We start from the raw sequence: 13871 nt of genomic DNA on the forward strand, positions 1-13871 counted from the left end.
TATATATATATATATATATATATATATATATACAGAGACCCAAAAATAACAGAACTCTAGAACACCAATAGCAGTATCAATACAAATAACACTCGGTAAACATAAACACAAATGATAGTGGAAGAGGTCAGTTAAAAGAGAACATATAATACTTATTTCGTTGTGTCACGGTAATTTAACTTACTGCTACGATTATACGTCGAAAGTTAAATGGAATATTGAAATTCATGCCCTCCCCCCCTCTCATATCTACATTTCTAGATTCCTGTTCTCACTATGGCAAGGTGTGGCATGTTATCCTACACAGTTGAGTAACATGCGTACAAATACGAAAAATCATTCTATTACTTTTAAGTCGCCCTGTATAATGTGTATCATCCGTTTTACTTCTTTCATTTCTCTAGGTACTTCAAATTGCCGTTTAAAACAAAGGAAATGTAACTAATTTGGATCGAAACATGCACCGATCTTTTCTTTTAGTTATAGTCCACTCAGTTTAGGAAAATATTGGCTAAACTCAGAAGCTATTGCAAAATAAAGTATTCCGGTGTTTTTGTACTCGGAAGATACCACTCAATAACTTATTAAATGAGCTATCTGCGTTGTGTCTATCGCGGGTGTCGAAACCCAGTTTTTAGCGTTATAAGCCTTCAGACTTACCGCTGAGTCACTGGTGGGCTCACATTAAAGTATTAAAAAAATCTAAAATATGTTGTTTTTTTTTGTAAAGATTTATTATAATGCATATTAATTTAAACCAAACGACATATCTCATTCATCTAACTTTAGTGGTGAGGGAAAAAATGGAATCTTACAACTGCATTTTCTTGTTTTATGAATCTAAATTACTTTGAAACGAACGTAGATACCGTTTAAAGTTAATATTTATATTGTATTTTGTTATATGAGGATTGTATGTTAATTTGTGGATTAAAAAGTTACATTGAGCGAAATATTACGTATGATAGTTTATTATTCCTCCTAAATAACAGTTTACTTCAGCAATCGAATATCCATCTATTGGATTTACATTTTGTTCACTCTACAACGTTTTCATCAGTTTCAAATTTGTTTATTTTGGGGTATTCAGACAGCTGATACTTCTGTGAAAACCACATATTGAAGAACACTTTAGCCTGTTTTCTCGATAGATGAAACGAGCTGTCAAACAATTGGATTCGCATGTGTTCACTTTGAGCAAATTATCTGTTGCCTGGAGTATCACATCCCAGTATAGCACGTATGAACAATGTTCTTACACACATCTTCTCTTAATTATCCTTTCGTTTATCGTATGACCCACACTAAACGTTCACGTTCATGTTCATTTTCTTCGTTTCATGTTTAAAGAAAACGACGTACTTGTTTAGATCACCATAATACCGTATAATACATCTGTGCCATCCCCAACAAGCTGGCTTCATTTCTGCACATTCAACAGCTGTTGTTATTATTAGAACATATGCGTTGCTTTCTGCATGATTCTTCATACCACTGGCATTCATTGTTTCACTAAGCATGTTTATCGAGCGTTGCGTACGTTAGTGATTAGCCAGAAACATATCATTCTTACAATTTATAATTTACAAATAAATTACAATTTATATTTATGTAAATTCATTTATATCAGAATTAAATGTTTATCCATACTTTTGTGTGGTAATGCGCAATTATGAGAAGAGTGTTTTTTTTTTCGAACTTACAGCGGAAAATTGGTTAAGTTAAAGAAAACGGCACAATTCTCGGTCCGTGAAAGTAGCAATAATTAGTAGACAGTGTCAAAATGTCCGTTTAATGAGTATAGGCTTTACATTTGCAGGTTTTTTGCTGTATGGGTGATTGATTAAATGATTATAATACAGGCCTGTTCACATAACGTAAGAAGTAAATGTGCAAACTGGACAAAATAGTAGCGTTACAGAGGGTTGACTACGTTTTAGTAAAACGATTTGGTGCCTCATCAGGTTGTCATATTCCATGTTGCCACGTCTGCTCATGCTCTATATGACAACAGTGTACCTTGACAATAGCCTACGGTGTAGTTTTTGCAAAATGTTGCATATTAACGTTGTCATGTCAAAGCACACCACACCTTCCTGCATGATTTTCATAATCAATTTGATGTACGAAGATCACAGCGCCAATTTCAACAATCTGGTGACTTGACTGGTATGCGTGTATATGGAATAGCACTATTATACTAGAGACAAACGACCTTATAGCATTCAACGTGATATTATTCTTTAACTGGACACTCAACATTTCGCTTTACAACTTCTCAGGAGCGTTCAACTAAAACACAACCGTTACTCACAGTACAAAGCTTCAAATAGTTTAAATAATAAATTCTAATCGAATCTATAGGTGCATTTCTTCAGCGTGCGTTTGAGATATTAAATGGTAAAGCTTATTCTTTCAGAATTATATTGGTAAAATAATTACCTGTTATCTTTAGTAAACAAAAGTTCTATCAAAGTTACACACTTTAGATTCTATTATAATTTATTACTTAAACCAGTTGAAGCTTTCTAATGTCAGTTACGGTTTGTATTTTAGTAGAACGTTCCTGAAGGTTGTTTTGTTTTTTGTTTTTTGAATTTAGCGCAAAGCTACACGAAGGTTATCTGCGTTAACCGTCCCTAATTTAGCAGTGTAAGACCAGAGAAAAGGCAGCTAATTATCGCCATCCATCGCCAACCTTTGGGCTACTCTTTTACCAACGAATAGTGGGATTGACTGTAACGTTATAACGCCCCCACGGCTAAAAGAGCGAACGTTTTTGGTGTGACGGGGATTTGAACCCGCAAGTTGCGAGTCGAGCTCCCTAAACACTTGACCATGCCGGGCCTTATTCCTAAAGAAGCTGTAAAGCGAAACGTTAAGTGTCCAATTAAAGAAAACTAATAAATTTGGTGTTATAAGGTCGTATATTTCTAGTATTAACATGTCTTCTGTACATCAATATGCACTACAGAAATTAAATAACAGACACTCTTTTTACCTTACTGGTTCTCGAATTTTGACCATTTTCCAAAATTTATATTTGGAACCATTATATCAAAAGTTGTTGATCTTCAGTTGTAACGTGGCACTTTGCGCTACGTTCATCAAAAATTAATCACCTGGCCTTTGGGAACAATCAGTCTTTCTGTTAAATTTGAACAAAATGACATTAAAGTCTTTCGAGTTACACTGTAAATACAGAAGCACATGAGTGAAAACGATATATGTGCCTGGTAATAAAGATAGCGTATTACACGATTGAATTTGTTACTAGCACATGGAGACCGAAACCTTGTTCCTTCAATAAAAAAAAAGTATGAGCATTCCATTCGAAATTCCAACCCAAAACGTCTGAGCTTAAAAAAAATGTCAGTGAAGAAGAAATTGTATCACGCGTCCAAACAATGAAAGAAATGTGTATTTATTTATTTATTTATATAATGTTTTTACTTTCGCAAACAATAATAGTTTTACGTCTAAATGTTATTATAGATAAGGTTACCTACTTTCACATTGTTCTATTGCCTCGTGGTACATTGATGTATAATGTTGCAGCTATGTCTGATGTTAAGGTAGTGACTGGTATTAGAGAGACATCTGGTGTTTTGGGGACGTCAATATTGTCAGTCATTGCGGGCCGTAGTGTTAATATCATTCACAGAATAGCATAAACTTAAATTCCTCCTCCCCCGATATTTATTATTATTATTCAGAAGCACAAAATATTAGTGTTGACAAATAACTGCTTGATTTTAAAATTTTTGTATCGAATTTACGCCTTAGTTTATTTTGTTTCGGGATATGTATGTTTTAACACAGCAAATTCAGAACAAACTCATTGAAAAGTTAAATTCAAACAGTAGTTTTCACATCATTAATATCTGGAGAGTAAAAATAACAATATTATATACGATCGCGATTAATCAAGAAGATGCCACTTATACAGAATTATTTGACTAAAAGTATGACTGTAGGATGAAATGAGTGCTTTTATATGTATATATATGTGATTACAAATGAACTGTTTGTTTCCTTTCGAGCAACTGTTTCTTCTTGTTTTTTACAGGTGTTATATTTTCAAACTGGCCGACTTTGTATCGAATAACAGTTTTGTTACTTTATTATAACCCGTTCTAAATACCATGTACTTGTGTAATTATGCAAGTAAAATTCAGGCTGTCGAGTACTCTTGATAGCCTTTATTAATTAATTCCTTTGACAAACTGTTTATCTGTGCAGAGATCAGAGTTCTATATATTTTCTGAAAATTCTTTTCTGTTTCACTTCTCTAAACTTATATAAACACAAAAATTGGGTTAAAACCAATTTGATTTCATTACCATTTCTCACCGATTGGAAACCCACGAGGGTAATATGGAACGGACATGCCCATTCACTGTCTTAGACAGGTTTATATAAACTTTTCTTTAAAATTTTCAAATCAATGGAATGTTGTTTTAAAATGAATTCATAAGGAAGGCTTGTCGGACGTTATAAGTAAAACGTAAATTTTGATAGGAATATCAGACTGACAGAAAGGATGAGATGAACGCAGAAAGCAACTTTTATCCAAAAGTTACTGCGTCCTCAATATTTATATGACAGTAACACAAGTTGAATATTCAAATTAGTTCTCTAGAGTAATGAATAAAATAACTGTAAATAAAAGATACTGCATTTGTTTTTAGACAGTAAACAGTGGTTTGAAGTCGAAAGTTAAAATATATTAGGAAATTTTGGTTTTCTTCGAACAATATAAAAACACATACATAACTTTGCAATGTAATAAACTCTCACCCAAAGATCATATAATTGTATAAAATGTTTCTAAACGATAAGAAAACACAAACACCGCGATAAAAGACTCAGACTCTTAGATACAGAAGCAATCATTGTAATAATTACTTACCTTAGAAACAAAATTATTGTATTTACAGCAAGTCACGGAGTCTCGGAAAAAGTTAGTCACCAAACTATCTTGACGAAATCGTGACTATGATTCTTCGCAGTGCAACGAAATATTTCAATTAATGCTGGACCGGGTGTGGCCTGGTGTGTAGCATGCGGGCTGCGGATTGCCGCTGAACACGCTCCGAAATTTAAGATTTGAGCGCGTTATAAAAGTAACAGTTATCCCCGTTATTCGGTGAAGAGCAGTCGTGTAGGTATCAGGTGCTACTAACTGGTTCTTCTTCTTCTGGTTAGCAGTTCTAAATTAGAGCGGTTATGCCTAAACACTGGAGACCCTGACGTTGTTTAGTCAATGTGACGCATAGGTGGTGTTCAAGTTGAAAATACCACCTGTCAATCAATGTATTTTGTTTTGAATGCATAAAACTATATTTGTATTTAGCCTTACAAAGAGTTATGACATTTTATTCACAAAAGTTCAAATCCTGGGCTTCGCGTAGCTTATTGGATAGCGTGCCTGAACAATGATTCAGAGGTTTCATTGTTTGCGTTCCGTTATAGAAAAAAAATGCGCTCCACAATTTAGAGCCGTGGGCAAGCTATAACAGAGAAGGTCAAATGTCAATATTCGGTAAGACAGAAGTAACCTATGAGTTACCAATGGATGCTCTTTACTAGCTACCTTCCCTCTAATCAATCAGTTGAATATTTAGAATGGCTTTGCGCGAAATTTCTAAACAAAATTAAAAATCTTCCTCTAAGATTTATGTAAGATAAGTTTTATGTATCTTCACCACAACTTGGTGTATAGGGTCATAAATAGAATTAACTTAATCAATGTTTAAGTTCTTTGAAAAAAATGATGACACAATATAACATTAAAATTGAATATGTTTATATGTTCATCTTTAACAAACAAGTATGGAAAATTGTAAATTTTATTGTTTGTTTGTTTTAAGTTATGCACAAAGCTACACAATAGGCTATCTGTGCTCTGCCCACCACGGGTATCGAAACCCAATTTCTAGCGTTGTAAGTCCGCAGACATACCGCTGTGCCACTGGAGGGCCTAAATTTTATAAAAACAAGTAGGATTCGATATATACGTAACCCAGCTAGCTATAGTGATATAAGAAGTTTTAGTACTACAAAAAGTATTGAAATATAAAAATTAAAACTACAAAAACTTAGTTACTTAAAATTTAATTTTTTTTATCCTTTCTTGGGCTCAGACTATTTATTGGAAGAGTAATTTCCATTATAACAAATTTGTCGGAGGACGCTGAGTGTAGCTTCTAAAAAAATAAGCATATTGGAGTACTTTACAGTTAAGTAGCCCAATGTAATTGCAGTGATTCCAGTTTCTTTCGTTACCTGTCTCATGAAAATAACCTTAAAGAAGTAAAAGCAAAGGTATATTATGTAGACATAACGGCTTTATATCTTATATCATTATTTATATATACGTTCTACAAACAATATATATATATATATCGCCATTATAAATAAATATAATGAAGTTTTATATCGCCTATAAACTCTACAGATGCTCGTACATGCTCCCTCTGGAAATAACATTTTCATATAGACACAAATCCCTATGAAAGGTAGTCTGACACAAGATACCTGTCTGTATAATTCAAAGCCATACTTTGTTATATGTGTTTTCTGAGTTGAATTTAGCTGAGCCCGTTTTATAGCTCTATCAACTTAAATTATTCATATTTGTTTTCTGGATTATGATCATTTTTTACCTGGAGAGGATTATTCCTGATGTAATGAAATCCGTCGTTGTACCAATTACTTTTGTGTCATTTCTATCTTCCACATAAAGTAAATTCAGTATGAGTTTAATATACTGATTAATATTGTTGAAAAAGTCATGAATAACTTTAAAATATACCAAGCAGAAAATTATCATTTATCCACTTCTAGTGAAGTCTAAAGATTTTGCATACATTAAAGTCAGGAGTAGGGCCACTGAGGTGATTATTAATCACCAGCAAATAATTAATATAGCCTCCCTAACAAGACCAATCGAATATCCCATGCTTCCAAGCGGCACCATAAGCTCAAATTATATTATGGGCTTCAATCTTATACAAAACCTCTAAGTAATTTTTTTTCATGGCTCGTAACCAAATAGTTGTTTTTGGCTCAGAAGAATGCTCTCCTTGTCTTGTGCTTTTTAGTGTGCTGCTTCTTGGTACCTTGTAGCCAAGATGAATGAGGATTAATCGCACATTACCAAACGATGTTTCAGTTGTCACGTGCTGCTTTTGTAACTAATTTCTCCATCGTCGATTGTGCTCAGTCCGATGCACTATTTAGTGGAAGAGTAATTTCCATTGTAACAAATTCGTCGAAGGACGCTGAGTGTCGCTTCTAAAACGAGGTTTTAAGCAGGCCAAAAACACATTGGAGTACTTCACGAGACTTCAAAGTTACGTAGCCCATTGGAATTACTGTTATTCCGGTTTCTTTGGTTGTCTTTCTCATGAAAATAGTTTTCGACTTCAAAATACAGTGGGAAACTTGTGAGCCTTTGTGAATTTAAAATCCTTGTTTATTATCTTGTTAACGGTACTATGATATATGCATAGCTTTGTTGCAATGGCTTTCAGAGTCGGAGATGTTTCTTTCATACCATTATATTTCATTTTGCAGGTAAAGGCTGGGCTCGATAGTGGTTTAGGGTATGGTTTCGGAGTTCAGAGATGCTCCACCTCTGCGAGTTTCTATGGAGAATATTGAAGGCTCCCTTCTTCTAAATGTTTCGTTTTTGACTTTACATCATTTAATAATCTCCTTATGTGAATATTCTTTTTTTGGAAATGGTTGTAAAATTTTTATTCAGATATAAATCTACCAGTGGCAGAATTGGACACCAAAATGTCGGAAATTCGCTGTGAAGTAAATATATAGACGCTAAACATGTTGCGCGTAATGCTATGACTCACATCTACAGCGATACGCCACTACATTGACATACACAAATCATTCGTATAAAACACAATTAACTATCAGTATTTGGGGGATATTTTTAGTTTCCATATTTTTTAAAGGAATGTCAAGAGTTTGGAATTATGGGCAATGAGATTTGCTTTTACGTTGATCTAAGGTGTTAAAGATATGTTTTGTTGGATAATAGATTTAGGAATACTTTGAGATGTTATAGAAAACTCTTGTGAATTAAATGTCTTATTCTAACTGTAAATCAATAACGTGCAATGATATGTTAACCTTCCCATTGGATTATTAACCAACACAGATCTAATGTGAAATACATGTATATTATAACCCTTTTAAAAAGTCAGAAAGAACTAAGATGTCAACATAATGAAATTAAGCTTCTTAGTTTTCATCGAGGTTAGTTGTAGTATTTCGAAATCTGACAATAAACGTAACATTATAAATTATTTTACAAATAAACGTGGTTGGTCATCAAAAGCTTACTGACTCGAGCCGATTCATTCGTCCTTTTCATGGAGTATTTTGAAAGCAATAAAAGCATATGCTAGTATATAGTGCTCACACTGATGCTTAATAGATAGTATCTCTTACTATAATTAAGTATTTTGTATGTTAGGATTGGAGCCAAAGGGTTAGCTTCAGAATACTTCTCTATATTGAAACAATAAATTTAAAGAATCTTTACTTCAAAATGTTGTTGTTGTTTTTATCTCAAACAATTTTAACACTTCTAGTTACAAATATTATTTAAGAAATGGTAAGAATAAGGCCGGACGTGGCCTAATATGTAATTTTTCCCACACTGTTGACCTGGGGATGCAGGGTTGACGTCCTGTTAGTGCAGAAACGCGTTTCGGCACTTTGGGGCTTTAGATGCGATACAAAAGTAACGATTAAATTTCACTTTGCGGTCAAATTAAAGTAGTACAGAGTGGTCGGTGGGTGCTAGTGACTAACTGCCTTTTCTATAATTTACTAGTTGAAAATTATGAACGGCTATGCGCAGGTAGCCTTTTGTGTAGCTTTGCGTAAGATTTTTGAAAACATATAATGAAGGGCATTTAAGAAATAAAAAGGTCAACTTTTGCAAATAACTCAAACCTAATTTCATATAAATGGTTACCTTGCAGAGGCCTGGTAGGGCCAGGTGGTTAGGGCACTCGACTCGCAATCTGTGGGTCGCGGGTTCGAATCCCGTCACACCAAACATGCTCTCCCTTTCAGCCGTGGGGGCGTTATAATGTGACGGTCAAAAAAAAGAGTAGCCCAAGAGTTGGCGGTGAATGGTGATGACTAGCTGCCTTCCCTCTAGTCTTACACTGCTAAATTGGGGACGGCTAGGACAGATAGCCCTCGTGTAGCTTTGCGCGAAATACATAACAAACAAACAAACAATACCTTGCAGAAATACATATAGTGGAACAATACTTAAAATTCTAGCTTTTCGTAAATTAGTAAAACTAGGGTCTCTGTCCTTTTTTCTCCTTGCACATCTTAAACTGATTTTCTGCTTAGAATTTCAGGAGTTGGACGTCTTTTAGTGTTAAGGTTTTTTTTCTATGACTGAATAGTTACTCACAAATTTCCAATGAGATTTCGACGTTGATATAACAAGAAACAACGCATGCTCTAATATGATAAATCTTGTATTCTAAGTGTATAACGAGTTATTTTTATGATTTCATATATAAAAATAAAACAAGGTGTTTCTGTACACTAACGTTTCCTTGTAACGTTAAATAATTTCACAAATGTATATAGTAAATACTTCAGTTTTCTTTGAAACAGTTTGAAAAAAAGTACAGAGAAAATTATAACAGAATCTTGATTAGATAACTCGAGACCGGAAACATTTAGTCACTATACTATGGTTCTGTATGCAGCCCCCCAGTGGCACAGTGGTATATCTGCGGAATTATAACGCTAGAAACCGAGTACATAACTTGAAACCGGAAACATTTAGTCACTATACTATGGTTCTGTATGCAGCCCCCCAGTGGCACAGTGGTTATGTCTGCGGAATTATAACGCTAGAAACCGAGTAGATAACTTGAAACCGGAAACATTTAGTCACTATATTATGGTTCTGTATACAGCCCCCCAGTGGCACAGTGGTATATCTGCGGAATTATAACGCTAGAAACCGAGTAGATAGCTCGAGACCGGAAACATTTAGTCACTATATTATGGTTCTGTATACAGCCCCCCAGTGACACAGTGGTATGTCTGCGGAATTATAACGCTAGAAACCGAGTTTCGATACCCTTTGTTGGCATAGGACAGATAGCTCACTGTGTAGCTTTGTGCTTAACTACAAACAAACTTCTGTATGCATGTGCATATATATATACTTGTTAATTTGAAAATTTTAATTCAATTGCTAAGTTGCTTCCATTGTTTTAAAATGAGTAATTGTTTAAGTTGAAAATTTAAATTTTTTGGAAGTTAAGCACAAAGCAACAGAATGGGCTATCTGTGCTCTGCCCACCACGGGTATCGAAACCCGGATTCTAGCGTTGTAAGTCATACCGCTTTGCCACTAAGGGGCTGAACATTTAAAAAGGCATTTTAGGCATAAGGTAAACGTTATACTTTTATCTTAAGTTTCAAATCTTCAGTTCAATTTAGCTTTTTTTTTTTTTTGGCGTGCATAAAACTTATGTAATTTTTCACTAATTTTGTCTGCAATCTTCCTTAGGACTATGAAGTATCAAGGAGAAGAAAAAAAAACGAAAGCGTTAAATGTATTTCGGCTGTACTTCTACTCAACTGCTTTGTCGGTGATCAACAACTTCCGAGATTTTAATCCTGGGGTAATGACAGGAAGCTGGGTATAGTTAATTCCCAAAGACTGTCGACTCCTGTAAGGAAAACACAACACCATTCACAGAGTAGTATTGCGCGTGCGTGTTGAGCAGTTTCTCTCAAACACTTCGCACGCGAACTGCCCACTCACTGTTCAACACAGACCTCCCAGTCTTCTTCCTCTTCATGCTTCTTCCTGGCCGTTGCTAATCACAGGTAAAAGAACGAACGAAAAGAGACCCTGCTGCTCTGGTACTCTTAATAGAGGTAGGGACGGACTCTTTTGTTTCACTTAAGAATAATCGGGTGGTCTTCACAAAGCTAGGAATGGACTAAGTTGTTTCACGTACGAACATGTGTGTCTGAAAAATGTTTAATGAGTTTTCAGCCAATCCCTGATACTAAGAAATACCACTGTTCTCTCTCTATATATATATAACCTTCAGGTTATATATCTTATACACACTAAAAATCAACTCGAATTGTGGACTGGCTTTAACTTCCAGCCATAAAACAGCAAAGCATTAGCACAGAGAACTTCGATAAAAAAAAAGCAAACCTCGCAAGTTTTTAAATTTAAATTACCTAGTTGAGAAGAATTACCATCTTTAAGTGAAATACATTTTATTCCGTTTTATAATATTATAATCAATTAAAATTCTCGAATTATATCTCAACAAATCACAATAGACTACATGATGATTGAAAACTACACCATTTACGAAAATGACACTTCATCGGATGCTAATGGCACTTTGGCTTCTGAGATCCCTACAGGAAACGTTTACATTCTGCCATGGTGGCAACAGACGTTGTGGAGTCTTGCCTTTGGGGGGATGGTCCTGGTTGCAACTGGTGGCAACGTCATCGTCATCTGGATCGTCCTGGCCCATAAGAGGATGAGGACCGTTACCAATTACTTCTTGGTAAACCTTAGCTTAGCAGATACCATGGTGTCCACCCTGAACGTCATCTTCAGTTTCTCTTCCATGTTGAATGGTGACTGGCCTTTCGGCAGTGCCTACTGCAAGATATCCAACTTCATCTCTATCTTATCAGTAGCAGCCAGTGTTTTCACGTTGATGGCCATCTCCATTGATAGGTGAGTAGTTGACTCTACTGATATTAGGAAAACACTTTTTCTTTCACTTGGGCTTTGCTTCCCTTGAAATAATACTAGACTACAATTTACGAGTGTGAATAGTGAACCCTAAACTGTATTAATATTTTAAAATCTACACTGTTTAAAATGTTATGTTAACTTTTCTAATTCTTCAGCGGTATTGAGCCTTATGTGGCTTATTTATCTAATGTAGGCTTAAGTGACTACACAATTATTGAGTATCTATATACTCAATTTTCGTAATTAATGATATATTTTAAACCTGGGTATACAATAACCTGCGCTTTTCGGACGCTTTAATGGAAGTCGTAGTTTAAAGATCACTAGTATTTACTGTTTATTCTTATTTATATTCAATAAAATAAGTTTTATTTTCAATAACTTCTGATCAAAGTGAAATAATTAAATGATTCAGAACTAAAAATTAATTCAGTAGATAGTTAGATATATATACATGCAATGGTTTAATTAAGAGTATGAACTACCATAAAACAAATACTTATAATGATTATATGACATTGAATCCTCATTTGTGTGCCCTTGCTATTCATGACATTTTCGGCCGTAATCCTAATAACATCACACGAGATTGAGCGAACTTTGGAGATTTAGGCTAGTTCTAAATCCGTATTCTAAGCTAACAATTTAAAATAATCTTCAAAATATACAGTATGGAATAGATTAAATATACTAAATATATATATATATATTAATTGTATTAAGGATTTAAATAACATTAAAAAAACATAAAATTTAACTTTGGAGACGGAAAGACGGCTAGCTGCATAAGCTTATTTGTCTAAATTTTTATAAAAAACTGTATTTTCAAGTTAGGCTTATTATTTTGAAGAGTCCAGTCTATCATCACAGCGATGCAGTACTAAATACACAGTTAACAATACCTTAATCGGTATTCGAAATGTATGTTTATATCTGTGTTTATGTATAATATTAATTAGAATAACAATATATGATGAAATGTATTAGAAAACTCATTTTGTGGATATGATCGCAGTATATTTACTAAGCACAGAATATAAGCGCAGGTACAATACATGTAATAATTGGATAAACAACGATAACAGTCGCATCGCAAGTTCTGTGTCTTGTACTCGCTATCTTGAAGAAAGTCTTGTTTAAGAGGTTTGTTACGTATTTTAGAATCTGTCAAAGCAGTAGATCACACCATACAAACTCTTGATTGTTAGATTTGTAGCCTCTGTCACTCTACACACTTACAGATGAAAAATAATTTTTGCCTTTCTTAAATATATAAGGCAAATGCAATGAAAATGTTAGTGTAATATGGTTCCATCTAACCTATATGAAAGCCATGTCACGTCACGCTTGATTTCTCGAAATAGGTGGAGACATAAAAGCCAAAATACATTTATCCAGATAGAATAATTCGATTACTGTCTACCCATTACGATTTTAGTGACAGGGTTGCAAGAGACTGGGGTGTGTGTGCCGTGAAACCTTATAAGTGTGGTGAGTATTGGTACAATAAGCCTAAAGTAAAGACATAGTGTGGGGTCACCTAGCCTAGAACCAAGTGCATAACATTTATCATGAAAGTAGAAATATCGATTCAATTTTAAATTTAAATCGTTTCTGAGTCCCCCAGTGGCACAGTGGCATGTCTGCGATTATATACCGCTAGAAATTGGGTTTCGATACCCGTGGTAGACAGAGAACAGATAGCCCATTGTGTAGCTTTGTGATTAATAACTAACAACATTATTTTCTGAATTAAGCTATTTTCTGTTATATAAGCAACGTTTTCAACAAAAAAACAAACCTCTTCAATCAATGGAGATTAAATTAAGAAATTAACACATATTTTCCAGTTTTGTTGTTTATACATTTTTATTTTATATTTTTATTACATAGACTAACAACAATATCAGGTTATACTTTTGTTGCTAGCAACACGACATAAAAGCCATTGCTGGAACGTAGTGTTACCAAAACGCACTGGCTTTTCTATATATTAGAAGTTGTTAATCTCACTGATTTTTACCAATAATTATTTTATGAATACACTACGAATTCA

The 13871-nt window shown here is 34.3% G+C and overlaps 1 protein-coding gene across 1 annotated transcript in view; it reads left to right on the plus strand.

The window, feature by feature from the left end:
* Positions 1-11390: 11390 nt before the first annotated feature.
* LOC106459438 (tachykinin-like peptides receptor 99D) overlaps positions 11391-13871 on the plus strand; it is an 86722-nt gene continuing 84241 nt past the window's right edge. The window contains exon 1 of the mRNA XM_013919057.1: positions 11391-11794. Coding sequence (XP_013774511.1) covers positions 11391-11794 — 404 coding nt within the window. The remainder of the gene's footprint in view (positions 11795-13871) is intronic.

Source organism: Limulus polyphemus, unplaced genomic scaffold (genome assembly GCF_000517525.1).
Source record: "Limulus polyphemus unplaced genomic scaffold, Limulus_polyphemus-2.1.2 Scaffold608, whole genome shotgun sequence".
NCBI classification, from domain to species: domain Eukaryota; kingdom Metazoa; phylum Arthropoda; class Merostomata; order Xiphosura; family Limulidae; genus Limulus; species Limulus polyphemus.